The following is a 24,354-nucleotide window of genomic DNA, read 5'->3' as shown; positions in this document are numbered from 1 at the left end:
GCCCCTTCCAGTGACATCATCAAATTGCATGGTCACATGGGCATGACGTCAGGAGAGGTCCTTTATTGCAGTGAGGTGCCCGACTTGGATTTAGTCTCTACCATATATGTGGTGGCGGCTCTGCAGGTGGAGGTATGTGGAGACCCCCATTACTGGGTGCAGGGGGCATTAACCCCTTCAGCACGGAGACTCTTTTGTGGTCTCTGTGTGGTGTGAACAGTGAGGTAACATCTGTGGACAGAATGCGGCTTAGCTGGTTCCCGTCCACATTAGATCCATTCAGACGACTGCAGGATGAAGGACAGAAGCCCAGAGAAGTCCTCACACAACGCCATTATTCCTCTCCTAGCTCCAGCACAGTAATGTAGATAGTAGTGATGATATTCGGGGGATTTGCAGCATTATATGGCCGATACTTTGCTGGATCTTCTGCTTTCTGGACCGGTTCCTCCTGTAAGTCCTATGGAACAATCCAGATGATCCTGTCAGATCTGTGACGCGAGATCCATCAGCTGTCGGCACAGGCAACGTTTCATGGGGACTTCATGGAAAATATTAAGAGGGGGCAGCATAGTGCAACCCTTCACCCACTCCTCCCAGTGTAACCGATCACTGGGTAATGGACAGAGGAGTAAGGCCACGGTAATTCGTTCAGTATTTTTTCTCAGGAGTGGGAGCCAAAACCAGGTGAGGAACAAACAGAGAAAAGGTATAATAGAAACAAGTCACCAATTCTGCATTTATCACCCACTCCTGGTTTTGGCTCCCACTCCTGAGAAAAAATACTGGCCAAATACTGATAGTGGGGCCGCGGCCTTAGACTGATTTACTAATGCACAGCCATCTATTGTATCGCTTTCTGGTAAAGCGTTTTTCGGTTTACCTTCATGTGCATATATGAGAAGATTTTTTGGGTTATCCCCCCCCACTCCCGCCCAGAACAAGCAACATAGAGCTGACCATGTTGCCATAATTAGGAACAGCATCTCTTAAATGAATGTTTTCATCCTCTCAAAGTTTTTGTTGGTTCAGTCGTATGTACAGAGGACGCTCGCTTTCCACCTTAGCATACATATCTACTATAAATTGATGAAAAAGTTGCCTACATGGTAAAATGTGGTTTGAACCTTGTCTGATCATCATATGGTAGGTGTAGAAGTCCATAGCTGATATTTTTTTATTGGTTGGCCTAGTAGTGCTGGAATTGGTCTGCATTAGTGTTGAGCCACCCCCGTAGTGTTCGAGTTCGGTTCGTCGAACACCCGTGTGTTCGCCGAACTGTTCGTCGAACTGTTCGTCGAACACCTTCGAACACCGTTAAAACCAATGGCAGGCAAACAAAAACACATAGAAACACATAGAAAACACCTTCAAAGGTGTCCAAAAGCTGACAAACTGCTCAGAAGACACAACTAACACATGGAAAAGTGACAAGTACATATAGTCATGCGAAAAGAAAAGAGGTGGAGGAGTAAAAGGAGGGGGAGACACAGATATAGGCATGTCATGCCCTTCTAAAATCCAAAAAGTGAGAAGCCGACACGGCCAGTCCGTTCCTGCCTGTGCCACCTCTGTGTCGCCGGGTTTGTGCCAGAGTCGCGGTGGACCCTGACGGCCAGCCCCCCTATCCCAATACTGGTGCCTGTCCGCCGGTGGGTCGAGGCCCCCCACGGTGGGGGGGGGGAGTAACATCTGCAGAAGAAAGACCATCTTCCAGCCAAACTAAGATGTCGACTTCTTTTCGTGGACAATGTGATACGATCCCATTCTTACGGACACGCCCATCGCTACAAATTCTAGATGAGGCACAAAAACAGCAGGTGCTTCAACGGATATCAAGTGCTCCTTCAAGTGGGCTCTCCATCACCTCAATTTCAACATCACAAATACTCCAGTCCTCAGAGGTGTCACCCCAATCGCACTTGCTTCCTCACAGCTCCCAAGTCTCCAGCTGCCCGTCTGAGTATGGGGTAACACAGATGGCTGAGTCTACCCAGCTGTTTACTCATACTATAGCCTGGGAAACGGAGGTCTGCTCCAGAGCTTCTGTTAATCCAGATGAGGAAATGATCTGATCCGATGCCCAGAATCTTTATAAGTTGGATCCAGGACCAGATGAAGAAGGTTCTGAGCATAATGTAGACCCTTGTTCCCAAACTGTAACTCCTGTTGGTGGAGACAATGATGAAGACGATGATGAGACTCAAATACCTGATTGGAGCGACAACTTGACTTTTCGGTCAGGGCAGGAAGAGGTTGGCTCTGAGGGCGACGGGTGTGATAAAACACAGGGTGATGATGACGAGGTTGGAGATCCCACTTACTGTCAACCCACAGTCAGACAGTCGATGAGGTCAGCAGAGGAGGTGGAGGAGGATGTGACTAGCCCTGGGGATGGGGATGACTCGGTACCCGGGCATTTGCCTGGCCTTGGGGATGTCGCGGTGGTCGGCTCCCTGGCCCGTACCCTGGGGTCTCTCTTTAAAAGGGTGGATAATTGTTAATTTTATAAGAGTTCATGACGCCACCTGTGGTATCTGGTGACAAGCACCAGCGCTGCAGCAGTCCACTGAGGCCGGTGATAAGGCAGCTCGATGGTATAGCTCCCCACAGGTGGAGCTAGGTCTCAGGGCAGCGTATGCAGGGGGAATGCAGGACAGGCGAGACCCAGCAGGGTCAGAGCAAGAACGGGAACGGACACGGTAGTCACTTCAGTACCTTTTACTGGTGGAAATTCAGGCACATCCCGCAGCACTGTAGGGTGAAGGGTGCATATCAGGATCCTCCCCAATGAGCGGGTGTAGGGCCTCCTGTTTCTTGCCTCTGCGTAGTAAGTTTCTGACCTGCCTGGAGCTAGGCCTAACTTTGTCTCTGTCCTGCGCTGGCTAACCTTGTGGTAGGGCCTTCTCTTGGAGTTCACGCTCCCAGTATGCGGGGCCTAAGCGTCTCCTGGCTCTGTTACATATCAGCACCTTAGCGATCCTGGGACTTGTAGTTCTCCAGGGATTCCGGTTATGCCTTACTGGGTCATAGAGATACCGGTAAGCTCGGATCCTGTGTCCGGTAAATGCTTAGGGGTGAGCTGGTTAAGCTCCTCTGCCCCTTATGTACTAACTCGCCACTCGCCTTCGGCCTACTCGGGCCCTCACTAGGCTATACACACTAACGGCAGCTTGCCGCGCTTCACTGATCTTACGGCACCGGCACACCTTAAGCTCTATCTGGGCTCCCTGAATCTAGCAAGCAGGAGCCTCGTGCTCCACTGCTGAACTATTAACTGCGTTCTCTAGACTAGACTGAGCTCCACTGCAGACTGACCTCTCTTAGGCTTCTCTACTGCAGGAACTCTTCAGAGGAACTGAACTGCCTAGCTCCACCTTCCCTATTTATATCCCTAACGGGCTCCCTCTGCTGGTCTGAGGTGGAAGGTGGAGATGTGTGAATGTTTATGGGGGCCTCTTGTGGAGGATTCCATCAATGCACTCTTGTAGGATCTGTGATACCAAGCGCAGCGGGGCATCACAGATGCTATTGACGACGAGGTTAGGTTGCGCCTTCCTGAACAGAGACGGAGTACTGGAAGCACGTCAACAACTGCATCCTCAACCACAACTCTGCCTCTGACCACAAGTCGTAGTGGCTCTTCGGGTCACATGGGCTCTAAGCCTTGCATAGCCTGGGCATTTATTCAGATCGATAAGGATGACCCAACTCGTGTTATCTGTAATATTTGTCAGCAAAAGCTAAGTAGAGGCCAAAAAATACATAGTTTGAGTACTTCATGCATGTACCGTCACATGGATATGAAGCATAAGTTGCAGTGGGAAGCTCACTGTGCTACAATGCGGCCTAGCCGGCTGGGCCAACCACCGTCTGCCCCATCTTGTGCATCCGCAGCCTCTTCATCCTCTGTGACTGGGGGGACAGCAGTCACACATGTTTTTGGACGCAGACCTGCCACCTCTTTACCCGCAACAGCCAGTGTGATTGGCAGGTCGTCAGTTCATTGGGAAGTGGAAACACCTGCTAGTGTTGAGCGCTCTCCGACATCGAGAGCGCCACCTTTGGATCAAGGCAACCTAACATGTCCGCCTGCATCTTCCTCACAGACCGGCAGTTGCCGGGGACACCCTACTCAACACCGTCTAAGCACAACAGCCAGCCCTCGGTCCCTCAGATGTGGAAAAGTAAAAGACCATTTCCTCCTAGCCATGAGAAAGCTAAGAGGTTGAATTTCACCATCTGCAAGCTGTTGGCTACAGAAATGCTGCCTTTCCACCTGGAGGACACAGAGGATTTTCAAGACCTTATGTCCGTCACAGTGCCCCAGTACCAGATGCCCAGTCGGCACTACTGCTCAAAGAAAGGTGTGCCTGCGCTCCACTAGCATGTCGCACACAACATCACCGCTTCTTTGAGAAACTCTGTGTGTGACAGGGTACACTTCACCACAGACACTTGGACGAGAAGGCATGGACAGGGGCGTTACATGTCGCTGACTGGGCACTGGGTAACTATGGTGACAGCAGGACAAGGGGCTGCTGTCCAAGTCTTACCGTCCCCACGAGTTGTGTGTTAATCCTCTTTATCTCAAACTTCCTCCACTGCTTCTGCCTCCTCAACCTCCTCTCGGTCCTCCACCTGCACCCAAAGCCTGTCTGGTAATGCCACCTGCTTTCTAACTGCGCAGAAGGAATCCTGCACACCTCCTTACTATGCTGGCAGCAGGGCTCAACGCATCAGTGTTTACTTTGAAATGTCTGGGAAATGTGAGTCACACAGCTGAGGAGTTTTGGTCAGCTCTGGAGACCCAGTTTCATGAAAGGTTGTCTCCACTGGACCTGCAACCAGGGAAGGCCATGTGCGACAATGCTGCAAACCTGGATGCGGCACTTCACCGGGGCAATGTCACACACGTGCCTTGTATGGCTCACGTGTTGAACCTGGTTGTCCAGCAATTTTTAGCCCACTATCCCGGACTAGATGGCCTTCTGCAGAGTGCACGGTCGCTGTGTGCTCACTTCCGCCGTTCGCATCCCGCAGTTCAACGACTTACATCTCTACAGAAGTCGTTGGGCCTGCCAGTTCACCGGCTGAAATGCGATGTGCCGACACGGTGGAATTCAACTCTGCACATGTTGCAGCGACTGTGGCAGCACCGACAAGCCCTGGTGCAATACGTTCTGACGTATAGCCTGGGCCAACGAGATCCAGAGGTGGGGCAAATCACGCTGGAGGAGTGGTCTCAGATCAGGGACCTATGCACCCTTCTGCACAGTCTTGAAATGGCGACGAAGATGTTTAGTGCTGACGATGCCATTATCAGCATGACTATTACGGTGATTTACATGCTGGAGCACATGTTAAACAGAATTCGGAGTCAGGTGGTGGGACAAGAGGAGGTGGAGGAAGTAGAGGAGGAGTCGTATGCGGAAGGGATAACATCTCCAAGGTCCAGACGGTTGGCAGCACCAAGGCGGCAGGCATGGGAGGGTGGGGGAGAGGGATTAACCAGGGCGCATGGTAGCAGCCAAACTGTTGAGGAAGGTGCAGGAGCCGAGGAAGAAGTGGAGGACGAACTGGCAATGGGCATGGAAGACTCATCAGATGAGGGAGACCTTGATCACATTTCTGTTGTGCGAGGTTGGAGGGAGAGGGCAGAGGAAGGACGCATGATTCTTACCTCGCTACCAACACAACAAGGACTTGGTCCTTCTGGATGCGCAAGACACATGAGTGCCTTCTTGCTGCACTACCTGCAACATGACCCCCGGATTGTCAGAATTCGAAGTAATCCCGACTACTGGGTTGCCACACTCTTAGATCCCCGGTACAAAAGTATATTTGCCGAAATAATTCCTGCCATAAAAAGGTATTGACGAATGCAGGAGTATCTGTTGCAGAATCTTACATGTGCTTTTCCACAAAACACCAGTGGTGCACGTAGTGAATCTCACAGTTCTAACTTGCCAACGGTGGGACTGTCGAGTCTTCATCACTCAAACAGTAACAGTAACACAGTATCTGCTGGTAACAGCAATTTTGTGGAATCGTTTCACCACTTTTTTAGACCATCCTTTGCAAGGCCACAGGAGACAAGAAGTCTGACACATAGTCAATGCCTAGAGAGGATGGTACAGGAGAATCTCCAAGTGAACATCGAAGCCATGACTGTGTCACTGGACCCTTGCTCATTTTGGTATTCCAATCTTGAAAAATCGCCGGAGCTCGCCACTCACGCCTTGGAGATCTTGTCATGCCATGCAGCCAGCGTTCTCTCTGAACGTGTGTTCAGCGCTGCTGGTGGTGTGCTGACAGATAAGCGCACGCGGCTGTCCACTGAGAATGTAGACAGACTCACGTTCATAAAGATGATCAAATCATGGATTCGCAAGGACATTTCTACCCCTGTGTCATCCTTGGGAGACTAAAAGCTTGGGGATTTGGTAAAATCACCTCACCAACCGTTTTAAGCAACAGTGGGGCAATTGATGCCACTTAACCCTAGAACGCATGACCATAAAAATCTACACTTTCACATACCTGGGGCCCTTTAGGCCCGTGTGCAAATAACATGGAATAACTCAAACTCAAATGACAAACAACTATATACATGAAGAATACCTAGAGTTTCAAAATTCTAACTAAAGCAATCTTGCAGAAAATAGAAAACAATTAACTGGGCGGGCCTGCAAGGCCACAGGTATGCGTTCTAGGGTTAAGTGGTGTCTGTGCCACAATTTTGGGAGTCCCCTTGCTGTGTCTTACGTGACGTTGGCATCGTCAATTCCAGGTGGGTTGGGTCGCACCCCCCCTTTTAACTGTAAGAAACTACATACACTATGGCTTGGGGTAACACAGATGGTTGAGTCTGAAGAGCTGTTTACTCAGAGGTCTGCTCCAAATCTTCAGTGTCTGCTAGTCAGCGTAGAATTTTTAACTGCATCTAGCCTAGGCAATACTTTGGGCGTAGTAGCCCAGCTGCGAAGCAAGCTGCACCGCCTGTGTATCTAATAAGAATTTTTAAATTAATCTAGCCTAGGCAGACTGTGGGGACCCCCAACCAAACCCAGATGCTCAGCCCCCCTACCGCCCCCCTTTCATGGACAACCCAATAATGTAACTCTTACAACTGGATGGGTGAGGATCGGTCACAGCTTTATTAACTCTTTATACTCATTCCATTAGAAAGGCATTTTATTTCTAAAATAATTCAGCTTGTTGCAGTATGCCCTGGGTCCCCACTCCGGCAAGTTGGCCAACAAGTGTAACTCTCCAACATGTCCTTTCTATTTCCAGGCCACGGAGGATCCAGCGTACTCGTATGCAGGACTCTGACCCCCACCCATCACTCTTAACGCTTGTTCCACTCCGTCCTGGAGTCCTGACAGGAATATGTCCAGTCCAATATCTATTAAGTGAACACCGTCGGGCCGTATGAGGCCTGCTTTATCTCCTTCCAGTTGTCGGTGTCGTATCACTACACCGCCTCTGTCTCTTCTAAATTTTGCCATCCGAATATTTATTACCCGCCTTGTCCATTCGATGGCCGTGATGTCTCGCGCACCTTGCCATACCGCTATCGGCACAATCTCTGACCATACTATAGCTAATTTTGTGAAAAATTCTCTGAAGCGCTCAGTGTCTAGTTTCATTATTGCCATTAGTTATGCGCTCTTGTGATGACCTAGGTTGTTTCCCCCGGCCTGTATAACTAAGATGACCGGACCTCTTGCCTCTCTCCCTACCTTGATTACCTCCATTAGTACCTGTGGCCATAGCAGGCCTCTAATACCTCTCCAGTTGAAATATGTGTTATGAAACTCTAATTTCCTCCTGCCTGGGCGGACTTTCGCCCTTTTTTGTGCCCAATATATATACGAGTGGCCGATCACTCACACTGTTGGCTTAGCGTCACCTGTAAAAGAAACAAACCACGTTAGGATAACAAGTCCGGTCTTATGTATCTCGCCAAACACGTGGATCGCCATCTCCCTATCCTCTGAACTTCCGTTTCTGACAGTCCTGCTCTTGCTGCTTCCGTGGCCGCACCTATGCGGAATGAGTGTGTCCCGTAATCTTTGGGGTGGTTCCCTGCCGATGTTATGCATTTATTAAATATAGCTTGGAACAGGTATCTTGATAATGGCGTTCCATCAATGTGTGATACGAAGAAATTACTTTGTGATCTGATGCTTAGATATGTTTTTACTATTGTTACCCGACTCAGTGTACCGTTTGTGGGTTGTAGAAGTACCCAAGTACCCCTGCCCGCTGGAACCGTTTTCGATTGGTGTCTGCGTAAACGTATTGCATTATTGGCTATGACTACTTCCTGGTGTAATAAGCGTCCACTGGTGGTAATTTTGGATTGAGGGACTAATTCGCTTATACATAGCGCCCCGAAGAAGGCGATCACAAATGCAGTAGACATTAGTGTTGCTTCAAATTGTGAGTGTCATGTTAATGGTGTTAGGGATAAGATGTGAGAAATCAGTTTTAGTGACACGGGACGGGACGTCTACATTCCTGACTTGGCTGACCCCTTTTCCACCCTTTTATGGATTGTCTGATGATGAATCTTTGTCACATCTCCCCAATTCAGTAGTTGGAAGTGAAATGCTACTCCGGTCAGACACCGCTGCGCTGACGCCCCTGATATGCCCCTCATCATTAGCTGGTGGAGAAATTCTATGGTGATTTGTGATCTGGCTTGTTCACATTGGTCAACCCGTCTGCCTGTTACTAGTCGTGTCCACTCTTCCCATGCCTTACCGTATGCTTGCCACGTTGACGGGGCAACTGACGCTCTGATTAATGGCATCAACTATTCGCCACTAGATCCCATAGGGAGGGTGGGCAACTGTTGCCCGATGGGTGGGCGTTGTGGAAGAGCTCTGTGAAAATCTGCCAATTGAATTGTTATAAAGCGTTAGCAGCAGCTTTATACCCCTCAGCATAGTGGCTAGCGCGGACCCATACATTGTGTTTTAGGCACAGGAATACTAGCCTGCGTAGTAGGCCTAGCACTGGGAGAGACGATGATGCCATCTTATTAATGCAGTGCGCTAGGCTGGTGTTTTGTGTTATGAAGCGTATATTTTTGTTAGCCAGGCGCGCGCCCCATATTTCTATTGCTACCACTATTGGGAAAAATTATTTTCAGGGCTAGATGCAGCTAAAAATTATTATTAATTTCAAAGCTGGTGGAGCTTGGTATAGATGGCCTAATACAATGAGTCCCACACACTGCTAGAAGCCCAAATATTTTTTCAGAGGTAGATGCAGATAAAAATTATTTTTAATTTGCAACCTGATGGAGGTCAGTATAGATGGACTAATAGAGAAAGTCCCACACACTGCTAGAAGGCCAAATATTTTTTCAGAGCTAGATGCAGATAAAAATTATATTCAATTTGCAACCTGATGGAGGGCAGTATAGATGGACTAATAGAGAAAGTCCCACACACTGCTAGAAGGCCAAATATTTTTTCAGAGCTAGATGCAGATAAAAATTATATTCAATTTGCAACCTGATGGAGGTCAGTATAGATGGACTAATAGAACAAGTCCCACACACAGCTAGAAGCCCAAATATTTTTTCAGAGGTACTGTAGATGCAGATAAAAATTATTTTTAATTTGCAACCTGATGGAGGTCAGTATAGATGGACTAATACAACAAGTCCCACACACAGCTAGAAGCCCAATATTTTTTCAGAGCTCGATGCAGACAAAAAATTATTTTGGATTTGCAACCTGATGGAGGTCAGTATAGATGGACTAACAGAGAAAGTCCCACACACTGCTAGAAGGCCCAATATTTTTTCAGAGGTAGATGCAGAAAAAAATATATTCAGTTTGCAACCTGATGGAGGTCAGTATAGATGGACTAATACAACAAGTCCCACACACAGCTAGAAGCCCAATATTTTTTCAGAGGTAGATGCAGAAAAAAATATATTCAGTTTGCAACCTGATGGAGGTCAGTATAGATGGATTAATAGAACAAGTCCCACACACAGCTAGAAGCCCAATATTTTTTCAGAGGTAGATGCAGAAAAAAATATATTCAGTTTGCAACCTGATGGAGGTCTGTATAGATGGATTAATAGAACAAGTCCCACACACAGCTAGAAGCCCAATATTTTTTCAGAGGTAGATGCAGAAAAAAATATATTCAGTTTGCAACCTGATGGAGGTCTGTATAGATGGATTAATAGAACAAGTCCCACACACAGCTAGAAGCCCAATATTTTTTCAGAGGTAGATGCAGAAAAAAATATATTCAGTTTGCAACCTGATGGAGGTCTGTATAGATGGATTAATAGAACAAGTCCCACACACAGCTAGAAGCCCAATATTTTTTCAGAGCTAGATGCAGAAAAAAATATATTCAGTTTGCAACCTGATGGAGGTCAGTATAGATGGACTAATACAACAAGTCCCACACACAGCTAGAAGCCCAATATTTTTTCAGAGCTAGATGCAGACAAAAAATTATTTTGAATTTGCAACCTGATGGAGGTCAGTATAGATGGACTAATAGAGAAAGTCCCACACACTGCTAGAAGGCCACGTATTTTTTTAAAGGTAGATGCAGAAAAAAATATATTCAGTTTGCAACCTGATGGAGGTCTGTATAGATGGATTAATAGAACAAGTCCCACACACAGCTAGAAGCCCAATATTTTTTCAGAGGTAGATGCAGAAAAAAATATATTCAGTTTGCAACCTGATGGAGGTCAGTATAGATGGACTAATAGAGAAAGTCCCACACACTGCTAGAAGGCCACATATTTTTTCAGAGGTAGATGCAGAAAAAAATATATTCAGTTTGCAACCTGATGGAGGTCTGTATAGATGGATTAATAGAACAAGTCCCACACACAGCTAGAAGCCCAAATATTTTTTCAGAGGTAGATGCAGATAAAAATTATTTTTAATTTGCAACCTGATGGAGGTCAGTATAGATGGACTAATAGAGAAAGTTCCACACACAGCTAGAAGGCCAAATATTTTTTCAGAGCTAGATGCAGATAAAAATTATATTCAATTTGCAACCTGATGGAGGTCTGTATAGATGGACTAATAGAACAAGTCCAACACACAGCTAGAAGCCCAAATATTTTTTCAGAGGTACTGTAGATGCAGATAAAAATTATTTTTAATTTGCAACCTGATGGAGGTCAGTATAGATGGACTAATACAACAAGTCCCACACACAGCTAGAAGCCCAATATTTTTTCAGAGGTAGATGCAGAAAAAAATATATTCAGTTTGCAACCTGACGGAGGTCTGTATAGATGGAGTAATAGAACAAGTCCCACACACAGCTAGAAGCCCAATATTTTTTCAGAGGTAGATGCAGAAAAAAATATATTCAATTTGCAACCTGATGGAGGTCAGTATAGATGGACTAATAGAATGATGCTATGCCCAAAAGATTTTACTTCACTAGGTGCAGTAAAAAAATTGGTATTCTATACACAGGTGGTATATCTTGCAACACAGATAGGCTACTCCACTGACTAACACACTCTGCAATAGGCCAAAAAGGATTAGCTTTGCTAGATTCAGCCAAATGCTGTGAAAAAAACTTGCACAGCACTGGCACAGACCTGCCTGGCAAAAACTGATAGGAACTGATGTAACCTAGTCCTGAAAAGGACTCCAATTACAATTAGTCTTTACTCCCACAATCTATCTATTTAAGAGCACAGACCTGCCTGATAAAAGTCATAGGAAATGCTGTAACCTAGTCCTTAAAAGGACTGCAATCACAACTATTCCCTACTCCCAAGCTATCTGTAGATTTGTGCGAAAATTGGCTTGAAATTAACAAGGTATAGCGCACACAGCAACAGCGGTGCCGTCTAACACGCAGCTGCAGCAGTGAGAAAATGGTGGCGACGGGGAAAATGGCTGGGTCTTATAGGGCAAGGACATGTGACATACACTGCCAATGACACATGCCCTTGCTTGTGTGAAAAAAAGCACTTCGCTCCGTGTGTGCGCTGCTGATAGGCTGACAGATTGCACCTCCCCACTGTAAATGCGGGAAAGAGAAAAAAAAAATGGAGATCTTCATTGTTCCTGCAGAGATCCATCCCCTGCCCCTCCCCCCACCCCGCTGTACACTCAAACTGCGTATTAACATTAATTTTCATCATTACTGAGAAAAAATCCAGTTATGATTTTGGTGCACGAACAGTTATCGAACATAACCTCGAACAGCCGAATTTTTCTCAAATTGTTCGTGTTCGCCGAACGGCTCGAACACCGTCCAAAACAGCTCGAATTTGAGATTGGCGAACAGTTCGAGTAGAACAACGCTCATCTCTAGTCTGCATTTAGATTAAAGCGATAGCCATCTTGGCCATTCTAAAATATTATAGGATATTGCAGAGCATCATATTCACGGTTGGGACCCAGTCCTTTGTCAGCCCTTATTCACACAGAGGTCAACTTTGACACATGGTAAGGTTTTTAATGTTAGACAGTGTAGGACTGTCCCGAACGGGTTCATCTTGTCGATGGTGGGATAGCTTATATACTATTTTTGATCAAAAACAGTGTTGCTAAGAACCCTATTTTATTTAAATTGGTCTGTACAGACCAAAAGTTTGGACACACCTTCTCATTTAAAGATTTTTTCTGTATTTTCATGACTATGAAAATTGTACATTCACACTGAAGGCATCAAAACTATGAATTAACATATGTGGAATTATATGCTTAACAAAAAAGTGTGAAACAACTGAAAATATGTCTTATATTCTAGGTTCTTCAAAGTAGCCACCTTTTGCTTTGATGACTGCTTTGCACACTCTAGGCATTCTCTTGATGAGCTTCAAGAGGTAGTCAACGGAAATGTTTTTCACTTCACAGGTGTGCCCTGTCAGGTTTAATAAGTGGGATTTCTTGCCTTATAAATGGGGTTGGGACCATCAGTTGTGTTGTGCAGAAGTCTAGTGGATACACAGCTGATAGTCCTACTGAATAGACTGTTAGCTGCTTTTTTCTTGCCATAATACAAATTCTAAGTAAAGAAAAAGGAGTGGCCATCATTACTTTAAGAAATGAAGGTCAGTCAGTCCGAAAAATTGGGAAAACTTTGAATGTGTCCCCAAGTGCAGTTGCAAAAACCATCAAGCGCTACAAAGAAACTGGCTCACATGAGGACCACCCCAGGAAAGGAAGACCAAGAGTCACTTCTGCTTCTGAGGATAAGTTTATCCGAGTCACCAGCCTCAGAAATCGCAGGTTAACAGCAGCTCAGATTAGAGACCAGGTCAATGCCACACAGAGTTCTAGCAGCAGACACATCTCTACAACAACTGTTAAGAGGAGACTTTGTGCAGCAGGTCTTCATAGTAAAAATAGCTGCTAGGAAACCACTGCTAAGGACAGGCAACAAGCAGAAGAGACTTGTTTGGGCTAAAGAACACAAGGAATGGACATTAGACCAGTGGAAATCTGTGCTTTGGTCTGATGAGTCCAAATTTGAGATCTTTGGTTCCAACCACCGTGTCTTTGTGCGACGCTGAAAAGGTGAACAGATGGACTCTACATGCCTGGTTCCCACCGTGAAGCATGGAGGAGGATGTGTGATGGTGTGGGAGTGCTTTGCTGGTGACACTGTTGATGATTTATTCAAAATTGAAGGCATACTGTACCAGCATGACTACCACAGCATCTTGCAGCGGCATGCTTTTCCATCCGGTTTGCGCTTAGTTGGACCATCATTTTTCAACAGGACAATGACCCCAAACACACCTCCAGGCTGTGTAAGGACTATTTGACCAAGAAGGAGAGTGATGGGGTGCTACGCCAGATGACGTGGCCTCCACAGTCACCAGACCTGAACCCAATCGAGATGGTTTGGGGTGAGCTGGACCGCAGAGTGAAGACAAAAGGGCCAACAAGTGCTAAGCATCTCTGGGAACTCCTTCAAGATTGTTGGAAGACCATTTCCGGTGATTACCTCTTGAAGCTCATCAAGAGAATGCCAAGAGTGTGCAAAGCAGTCATCAAAGCAAAAGGTGGCTACTTTGAAGAACCTAGAATATAAGACATATTTTCAGTTGTTTCACACTTTTTTGTAAAATATATAATTCCACATGCGTTAATTCATAGTTTTGATGCCTTCAGTGTGAATGTACAATTTTCATAGTCATGAAAAGACAGAAAAATCTTTAAATGAGAAGGTGTGTCCAAACTTTTGGTTTGTACTATATATATATATAATCACTCCTTTTAAGGATGGTGGGGCCCAATTAGAGATGTTGCTGTAGGACCTGTGATTTCGATCTACGTCACCGTGTATAGGATAATAGAGTATAATAAAGTTGTTATGGACGTGACTTAACATTGTGTAGTGAGTCTGTTTTGCCAATAGTGATGGATATTTCTTGTTGCCAAAACTGATATTTTTATTCACGTTAAACCTTTGTTAACCAACTCTTATTAGTGCGATCATACAACATACAAGCCTCTGATTGCTCAGGTGATGCACTGTACTACTGTATTATCCCTGACTGTCAGTGTAATACTAACGGCCCTATACACATGATAGATATTGGCCGAACGGTCATTTGGCAGATGACTATCTCTCCCAACTCCCCCATACACACAAATATTCCAGCTTTCCTGTGGTCTATATGAGAGTCGCCACAAGACTCCTCTAGTGGAGGATTATCTACAGGAATAACAAACGGATTAGCATCTGAAATTCAGGCCCCCAAATACATTATATAGTCAACCAAATCCCCCAAAATCAGTGCCCGACCTAATAGACTTTCGTACATTACAGGCCCAGAAACCATTATTAGGCATTTAAATATTGTAGTAACTAGGGAGCCCCATACTATCGAGTACTTGGGGGAGGAGGGGCATTGAGCCGAACTCTGTCAACCTTCTGAGATGCCATGTTTGCATTTGACAGCAGTAAGTGGTTAAACTGCCAGGGTTTTTGTTGCAGCCACATCTGTGTCATCCCTGCAGTGTACATCTATGTTTTGATGCCCAAAACAGTTAATTTAAAAAAAAAATCGTTTATGGTTTGTTTGTTTTTTGCAAGTATTGTTGGTGCCAATTTTCTGTTGAAACATTTTAATATCTGCCTTTTTTCTGGTGTCTTTTCTTGTAATATAGGAAAACTGAAGGCCAGAAATAAACCCCATAAAACACTGTACAAGGAGACTTTGCTATCAAATAATTTCTGTCCTCGGTATTTGTGCAAACAAATTAGCTTTTATAAATGCCTCAAACTTCTGTGTGTTAATTAAACCTGAGATGTCATGTGATAGAAGATTAAAGTCTGAGGAAGACAGGAAACATTTATATAGACGCCGGGGGTGATGTAGTCAGTGACTGACTCTGACCAAATATGTTCCCGAGCCATAGTAGAAGATGAAGATGTCGTCCTCTTCATCAAGTAGTTATTTCTCATGTCACGTGTAATGAATATCTCCTGCAGTATTGCCAATGCTGATTCCAGTGTCAATAAATGATTAGAGAATTCGCTTTATGGAAGATGAGTCTATGAGAAACGTCTTCAGCTGCAGACTCCGAGGAAGAACCTGCTTGTTGTCTGTGGCCTAAAATATATAGGTTTTATTACTAGATGTAAAGCAGAAAACTAAATACTGTAAAATAATAAATCTCCTCATATATTTCCCCTTATTGTCTCCAGTAATTGTATTATTACACAGGATTTTTATAATGTTACATCTGTTCATATTCTCATTCAGATCTCTACAATATCAGATCCCTCAGTGAAGATCTTCTATATAAGAGAATTTTCCTGATTTACCCATCCAAGATGGATATGGACAGAGACAAGATGGCAGAGAGGATATTCCACCTCACCCTAGAGATCCTCTTCCGGCTTACTGGAGAGGTGAGAGATTCTGATGACTTCACATTACATCATTCTTATCTATGGGAATAACAGATGGACAGAACTGGGGAGGTGAGGACTCTGGAAATGTCTGGAGGGAGATTTATTAATGTGTCTCTCCATAACCAGGATTACACAGTAGTGAAGAAGACCTCTAGTGAGCGCTGTCAGGACCCTGTGTCTGAGGGATGGGGAAGACCCCTGAGCCTAATCACGGGGCCTCCACCTCACCCCCTGATACATGAGGACATCAATAACCAGAAGATCCTAGAACTCACCTACAAGATGATTGAGCTGCTGACTGGAGAGGTGACATTGCTGGGAATTCTGGGACATGATACAGTAATGCTATGAAGGTTCTGGGGGATTTCGGTATTGGGGGTGTGACAGTTTCATTGTATGTGTCAGGTTCCTATAAGGTGTCAGGATGTCGCTGTCTATTTCTCCATGGAGGAGTGGGAATATTTAGAAGGACACAAAGATCTGTACAAGGACGTCATGATGGAGGTTCCCCAGCCCCTCACATCACCAGGTAATAGACAGGACTAAATACACACGGCCTATAATTATCTGTATGTATAGAATGAATTCAGTCCCCTGTATGTGTTTCCTCCAGATCTATCCAGTAAGAGGACAACACCAGAGAGATGTCCCCATCCTCTTCTTCCACAAGACTGTAAACAAGAAGACCCCAATGTTCCTCAGGATCATCAGGTAGATGGAGAGAAGGTGTCATGAGATCTCCCCTATGATGTGTAGACGGCTGTGAAGGTCTTGTGTTCAGTCTTGTTTTATCCACCAGTATTATATGTTTTATACTTGTGTAATGATAACGGTGGAGATGGCAGGATTAGAGCTGATCATAGATGTGACTTCTCCACCTGTCTGTGACTTTTACAATATTTGTTTCAGAGTGAAGATCTGACCCATATTAATACTACAGAGACATATGTGAGGGGTGATGAGTGGTGTAAAGAGGAGATTCCTACAGATAACCACCAAAGTGAGTAGTAACCACTAAATGCAGAGAAGTCACATAGTCTTCTCAGTCACTGTCTGTGTCTGCTTTATCGGTGGTGAAGTCCGGCCGTATTACAAACATGTGATCACCATTTTGCCTCTAGACCACAACATTCTGCTCCACCAAAAACTGTTCAAATGACTTTGGGCATTAAAAGCCATTTTCTCTAGAACTTACAACCTGGAGGATACACCTTCCAACTGAAATTAGAAGACGCTGACCCTTACCTGTCCAGATCTGTAAACTGCAAAGCCAAATGACAGCGTACGTAGAATGTGCTGACAAGTTAGAAAATCACTTGAAGAAAAATATTATGATGGGCCTGTAAGCGGAGGGTAATGATGGTGTTGGCTTCCTAGATCCCTGATATCTTATTGGATGAATCTACCTTCTCTCTCTTCTGTGCTGCTGAATGTGCTCATATGGTCCCTACAAGACCAGGTCCAGTCTTTCTGGCCAAACTTCACTTTTTGTAATTGACAACATTAAATGTGCAGTGAGGCCAAGTGTGAATTTCTGTACAATAACAACAGAGTTTCCCTTTATCTTAAATTTTCAATTTCTTTTAAAATCAACTAACTTCAAACAGAAATTTGATAAATTATGCAATTTACATTACATCTGTGCCATGATATATCTCTAAGTTGAGCGTGGTTGATGGTTGTAATATACACTGCTCAAAGAAATAAAGGGAACACTCAAATAACACCTCCTAGATCTGAATGAATGAAATATTCTCATTGAATACTTTGTTCTGTACAAAGTTGAATGTGCTGACAACAAAATCACACAAAAATCATCAATGGAAATCATATTTATTAACCAATGGAGGCCTGGATTTGGAGTCACCCCCAAAATTAAAGTGGAAAAACACTACAGGCTGATCCAACTTTGATGTAATGTCCTTAAACAAGTCATGAGGCTCAGTATTGTGTGTGGCCTCCACGTGCCTGTATGACCTCCCTACAATGCCTGGGCATGCTCCTGATGAGCTTGCGGATGGTCTCCTGTGGGATCTCCTCCAAGACCTGGACCAAAGAATCCGCCAACTCCTGGACAGTCTGTGGTACAACGTGACGTTGGTGGATGGAGCGAGACATGATGTCCCAGATGTGCTCAATCGGATTCAGGTCTGGGGAACGGGCGGGTCAGTCCATAGCTTCAATGCCTTCGTCTTGCAGGAACTGCTGACACACTCCAGCCACATGAGGTCTGGCATTGTCCTGCATTAGGAGGAACCCAGGGCCAACCGCTCCAGCATATGGTCTCACAAGGGGTCTGAGGATCTCATCTCGGTACCTAATGGCAGTCAGGCTACCTCTGGCGAGCACACTCCAAAAAATGCCACCCCACACCATTACTCACCCACTGCCAAACCGGTCATGCTGAAGGATGTCGCTCTCCACGGCGTCTCCAGACTCTGTCACGTCTGTCACATGTGCTCAGTGTGAACCTGCTTTCATCTGTGAAGAGCACAGGGCGCCAGTGGTGACTTTGCCAATCCTGGTGTTCTGTGGCAAATGCCAAGCGTCCTGCACGGTGTTGAGCTGTGAGCACAACCCCCATCTGTGGACGTCGGGCGCTCATACCACCCTCACGGAGTCGGTTTCTAACCGTTTGTGCAAACACATGCACATTGTGGCCTGCTGGAGGTCATTTTGCATGGCTCTGGCAGTGCTCCTCCTGTTCCTCCTTGCACAAAGGCGGAGGTAGCGGTCCTGCTGCTGGGTTGTTGGCCCTCTCCACGTCTCCTGGTGTACTGACCTATCTCCTGGTAGTGCCTCCAGCCACTGGACACTACGCTGACAGACACTGCAAACCTTCTTGCCACAGCTCGCATTGATGTGCCATCCTGGATGAACTGAACTACCTGAGCAACTTCTGTGGGTTGTAGAGTCCGTCTCATGCTACCACAAGTGTGAAAGCACGATCAACATTCAGAAGTGACCAAAACATCAGCCAGAAAGCATTGGTACTGAGATGTGGTCTGTGCTCCCCACCTGCAGAACCACTCCTTTATTGAGGGTGTCTTGATAATTGCCAATAATTTCCATCTATTGTCTATTCCATTTGCACAACAGCATGTGAGATTGATTGTCAATCAGTGTTGCTTCCTAAGTGGACAGTTTGATTTCACAGAATTTTGATTTACTTGGAGTTATATTCTGTTGTTTAAGTGTTCCCTTTATTTTTTTGAGCAGTGTACATTTATTCACGCCTGCAGGAGATGTGTTGGCATGGCTCGAGTCCTGGTTTCATGGATTCACTCCGCTTCATAAATTCCATTATGTTTTCGGTCCTAATGAATTCAGATTACTGCACAATCCCTCCTGAAATGGGGAGCACTAATTCTTTCTCTACTCTTCTGGTCAGGACTTATAGTAGCTCCAATGGTCCACCATAAATGAATGCACCTCCGGTTTAGTGTTGAAGTTTTCCCTTCATACTTACGTTGTTGTTGGGGATGTAAATTTTTTTTTTATTTTATGTCTATTTTTTACAGGTTCATTCTGTGCAATAGTTTGATTGTGGTGGAATCGGCCGGCCTCACTTATGTGAGACTGTAACTCCCTGGTAGTCTTTAAAAAAAGGTCTCCATTGCCTCTTCCAAATGCCTTAGATCTAAATTTAAGATATCTCAGCTCTTCACTATTATAAAAAGTTCTCCTTGAATGTCTAATATTTCTTCTTGAACCTCATCTGATAGATAATATTATCCCTTACGATAGTTTAGATTGCCAAGAGCCACCGAGCCCCATACTCCAATTACCCCAGAGAGGTTTCACCACTAGTTACTCATCTTTTATTGATGGAGACTGTTCAGTTTGGTCATTTTAGTAGATGTGTTATTGTCTACGTTCACAATTTTTGACTAGGCAAAAAATGGAAGCTGGCACGTTTAGGCGGAACGGTGCCTTTCTCAAGGTATAAAAACCAAATGCCACAATTTTTGACTACAGTAGTTAATGCCCAAAATACTCTGATTTAACCACTTCCCGCACACAGTTTTGTGTTCCTAATTAGGTCTCAATTTTCATATCTGACGTGTGCCACTTTATGTGGTGATAACTTTGGAATTCTTCACAAAGGATAATAGGAAACAAATGGACTTTTACAAATTATTTTTCAACTTCTCTTGAATCCGACAATACCCTATATACAATTGTACACTTCTGTCTGGGCACATAGCAGGTTAAGAAAGGAAGGATTTAGCTATTTGAATGCAGATCTTGCTGGAATAATTTGCAGACACAATGTATTGGGGCACTGTTCGTGGTCACCTGGCAGCTCAAAAGATGGCTCCTACGAACAGGCTTGGCACTATATACCCCGTTTTCCAGATCTCAGGAATTTTCTTGTTCATCACCCTTTAAACATTAAAGGGTGATGAACAAGGACTTACACAGAGACCCCTAAGCTTGTGCCACGGTGTTACCTGCTATTCTGTGGTGTGACTTGGCAAGAAGAATAGTCAGGTAGCCGAGTCAGAACCAGGAGGGCAGAGAAAATACAAAATCAGAAGACACGAGTAGTCAGTAAGTGGGCCGGGGTCACAACAGGAAACAAATACACAAGCCGGGAGCTGAGCACAGAGGACTGAACCAGAGGAGAACAAGGCTGTATCTGGCAGCTTCCGGCATTATGCTTCCAGCTTTAGTAGGGTGTGGTGCTTTCCAGCTGGCTAAAGCAGGAAGCTGATTACTCAAGCTGGACAGCACACACACCCATGCTGCCAGACTGGATGGTACTATAGGTCCCAGGCACCCTAATCTTAGTGGCTGTGCAGAGCCTGGGCCGCTTAGAGCTTCTTGCTCCGACACCTCCATTACTAGCACCACCTGCAGAATGAATAAGACAGCGCCTGGTGACAGAAGCAGATGTCTCAGGAGCAGGACACAAAGGAGATGGGACACCCCTTTTGAAGAAGCCCTAATATGACAAAATGGCAGAAAACCAGAGCAGTAGAAATCCCCTAGGAGTAGTGACTATTTTGACTCCACAGGCACTTTCTAGAAATTAGCACGTAGTGGATGTTGGAGAGTGAAAATTGCAAAATAGTATTTTATTACCCAACACATAGTGCCCAGATTGTGCTCCAGGAGACACACACCGTAAATGAAGTGGGATCTTCTCACTATAGTAATGTCAAATACATGGATGCTAAATGTGGTTTGGGTACACTGCAAGGCTCAGAAGTGAGGGGGAGATTTGACTTTGGGAGAGTGGATATTGGTGGATTGGTTTATGGAAGCCATGTTGCTTTTTAAGAGCCTTTTAGTCACTAATAATGTGGAAACCTCTGTTTTTCCATTGACAGATGATGGACCTGAGTGGGGACTTGTTTTTGGTGAGATCAGTAGAAGTTGTTATTGCTATAATTTTCACCTACATAACATTGTTTGGTGGCTTTTTATTCCGTATTTGGGAAGCAGAATGAATAAACAGTTGGACACCACGCTCTACTGGTTCATCCTATGAGGTTTTCTATTAGACTGTGAACTGTCATTGTCTTTGTGAATAATTCTATAATTTTACATAACTGGCCATTTTTACAGACAGTTTAAGTAGAAATGTTGAACAATATAAAATTCAAGGATATTTTATTCAAAAATAATTGGTTTTATTCTTGGCAGATGACTGTACCAGGAGATCAGAGGGACAGCTGACATCTTCCATTTTTAAATCAAATGATCTCGATATCCCACAGGATACAACTAAAGTGAATGCCATTACTCCAGACATACCATCATCCCTTCACAGCAAAGATGTGTCATCTGATGCTTTGAAACAGGTCCTGTCTTCTGATTCATTACCGACTGCTAAGGAAAATGAAAGTAAAAAAATAAGAATTAAAAAACAAATTGCTCCTAAAGCAAAGAAACCATTTTCACATTCAGAATCTGGAAATAATTTTCACTTCGAAAAGCCTTTTCTTAAACATAAAAAAATTCACACAGTGGAGAAAAGATTTTCTTGTTCCAAGTGTGGGAAATATTTTAACCAGAAATCAGATCTTGCTAGACACCAGAGAAGTCACACAGGTGAGAAGCCATACTCCTGTTCAGAATGTGAGAAATGTTTTACACAAAAATCGAATTTGGTTAAGCACCAGAAAACTCACACAGGGGAGAAGCCTTTTTGCTGTTCAGAATGTGGGAAATGTTTTAACCAGAAATCAGATTTGGTTAAGCACCAGAGAACCCACACAGGGGAGAAGCAATTTTCCTGTTCAGAATGTGGGAAATATTTTATGCAGAAATGGAATCTTGTTATACACCAGAGAAGTCACACAGGGGAGAAGCCTTTTTCCTGTTCAGAATGTGGGAAATATTTTTTCCAGAAATGGGATCTTGTTATACACCAGAGAAGTCACACAGGGGAGAAGCCTTTTTCCTGTTCAGAATGTGGGAAATGTTTTAACTATAAATCATATTTTGTTAACCACCAGAGAACCCACACAGGGGAGAAGCCTTTTTCATGTTTAGAATGTGGGAAATGTTTTGGGAAAAAATCATATCTTCTTAGTCACCAAAGAGCTCACACAGGAGAGAAGCCTTTTTCATGTTCAAAATGTGGAAAATGTTTTGGGAAAAAATCAATTCTTCTTGGTCACCAGAGAACTCACACAGGGGAGAAGCCTTTTTCATGTTCAGAATGTGGGAAATGTTTTGGGAATAAATCAGATTTGGTTAAGCACCAGAGAACGCACACAGGGGAGAAGCCTTTTTCATGTTCAGAATGTGGGAAATATTTTAACCACAAATCATATCTTTATAGCCACAAGAGAATCCACACAGGGGAGAAGCCTTTTTCATGTTCAGAATGTGGGAAATCTTTTATCCAGAAATCAGATTTGATTAAGCACCAGAGAACCCACACAGGGGAGAAGCCTTTTTCATGTTCAGAATGTGGGAAATCTTTTAACCAGAAATCGCATCTTGATAGCCACCAGAGAATCCACACAGGGGAAAAGCCTTTTTCATGTTCAGAATGTGGGAAATGTTTTAACCATAAATCAAGTTTAGTTATGCACCAGAGAACCCACACAGGGGAGACCCCTTTTTCATGCTCAGAATGTGGGAAATATTTTGTGAAGAAATCATCTCTTCTTAGTCACCAAAGAGTTCACACAGGGGAGAAGTCTTTTTCATGTTTTTAATGGGGGAAATGTTTTACACGGAAATCAACTATTAAAAAACATCATAGAAGGCACACAAGGGAGAAGCCTTTTTCATGTTCAGAATGTTGAAATGTTTTAATCGAAAATTGTACTTTCTTAAAGGGGTTGTCCACGATTAGGGCAATTCCTTGTCATTCCTCATATTTGGCTTGTTAAAATAAAAACACTCATTCACCATTCCAGGGGTGTCGGCAATCACATTCCCGGGGCTCATGTGAGGTTGTTACATCACATGAGTCCTGTGCCCAATCAGCGACGGCTTCAGTATCCCCGCCTTCGGATGCATTGAACATCAACAGGAAGCCAGGGCTGCTCTCTGACTTCTTCTTGATGTTCAATTTGTCTGAAGATGGGGACAATCACGCCAGCACTAATTGGCTGAAGAGCTCACGTGACGTAACAACCTCACATATAAGCCTCGGGAGCGCAAGTGCTGACACCGCTTGAATGACGCCTCCATGGGAGGTTTGTATCAGTGCTTTTATTTTAACAGGACCAAGCATGAGGATTGAGAAGGGGTTGTCCATGTAGTGGACAACCCTTTAAAAGTAAAAAATCCCACACAGAGAAGCCATTGTCATACCTAGAGTGTGAAAAATGAATTACTGGAAAATTGTATTTTGTTGACCATCAAAAATAACTCAGACTTAGATAAACTATATGTGGTATTGACACATTGTACAAAGAGATATAACAGACAGTTGTATTATTAATAAGCCTCCTTACCTTGACGTGCCAGAGCTGGTGTGTCACTCTCCATAAGGAGAAACACTACCCCTTAGACCTCAGTCCAGAGCCTCTCACCTAGCCAAATCAGTACTCATACTTTGCACTGACGAGGGCCAACAGCCCGAAACACCGTGTCTGCAAATTGAGATTCTGATTTGGCTTTTATCCTAAGTCATATTGCACGACTCGTTAAAGGATTGATTGTGACTTGTAGGATTGCTACTTCCAATAGGTGGCGCTATAGAGTACAAGTCCTCTCTTTCTCTGAAGAGGCAATTTGCATATTATTAAATGAGAAAGGGAAATCACGTTAGAACGTATCATATTTCTTGGCCTATAATACATTTTTATCATGAAAATATCTTAATAAGTAAGTGTGTCTTATAAACTGGAGGCAGCATCCCGTGACAGAGGAGAATGCTGAGACAGTGCCCTTCCTGATCACTGAGAGTACTGCTCTCTCTCCTCCAGCCCCACCTGTATATAACTGATTTGTGCAGAGCAGGAGGGGAAGGTACCA

At 44.4% G+C, this 24,354-nt stretch overlaps 1 protein-coding gene across 1 annotated transcript; it reads left to right on the top strand.

The window, feature by feature from the left end:
• The first annotated feature begins 36 nt into the window (after positions 1-36).
• Positions 37-23,321, top strand: LOC141197759 (uncharacterized). The gene is made up of 7 exons (XM_073662848.1): positions 37-132; positions 15,755-15,903; positions 16,033-16,212; positions 16,312-16,435; positions 16,520-16,617; positions 16,816-16,906; positions 21,559-23,321. The coding sequence occupies exons 2-7, from the start codon at positions 15,826-15,828 to the stop codon at positions 23,082-23,084; spliced, it is 2,097 nt and encodes a 698-aa protein (XP_073518949.1). The 5' UTR covers positions 37-132; positions 15,755-15,825; the 3' UTR covers positions 23,085-23,321.
• Positions 23,322-24,354: the final 1,033 nt, after the last annotated feature.

Source organism: Phyllobates terribilis, unplaced genomic scaffold (genome assembly GCF_046119375.1).
Source record: "Phyllobates terribilis strain yellow unplaced genomic scaffold, ASM4611937v1 Scaffold_86__1_contigs__length_6382490, whole genome shotgun sequence".
Taxonomy (NCBI): domain Eukaryota; kingdom Metazoa; phylum Chordata; class Amphibia; order Anura; family Dendrobatidae; genus Phyllobates; species Phyllobates terribilis.
Note: the sequence above shows the minus strand (reverse complement) of the source record. Positions and strands in the feature narration are given on the sequence as shown.

Coding starts and splice junctions, on each gene's coding strand:
- LOC141197759 (XM_073662848.1), top strand. CDS start 15,826: ATGGATATGGACAGAGACAAGATGGCAGAGAGGATATTCCACCTCACC. Junction 16,213..16,311: donor TTGAGCTGCTGACTGGAGAG/GTGACATTGCTG, acceptor TGTATGTGTCAG/GTTCCTATAAGGTGTCAGGA. Junction 16,907..21,558: donor TCCTACAGATAACCACCAAA/GTGAGTAGTAAC, acceptor TATTCTTGGCAG/ATGACTGTACCAGGAGATCA.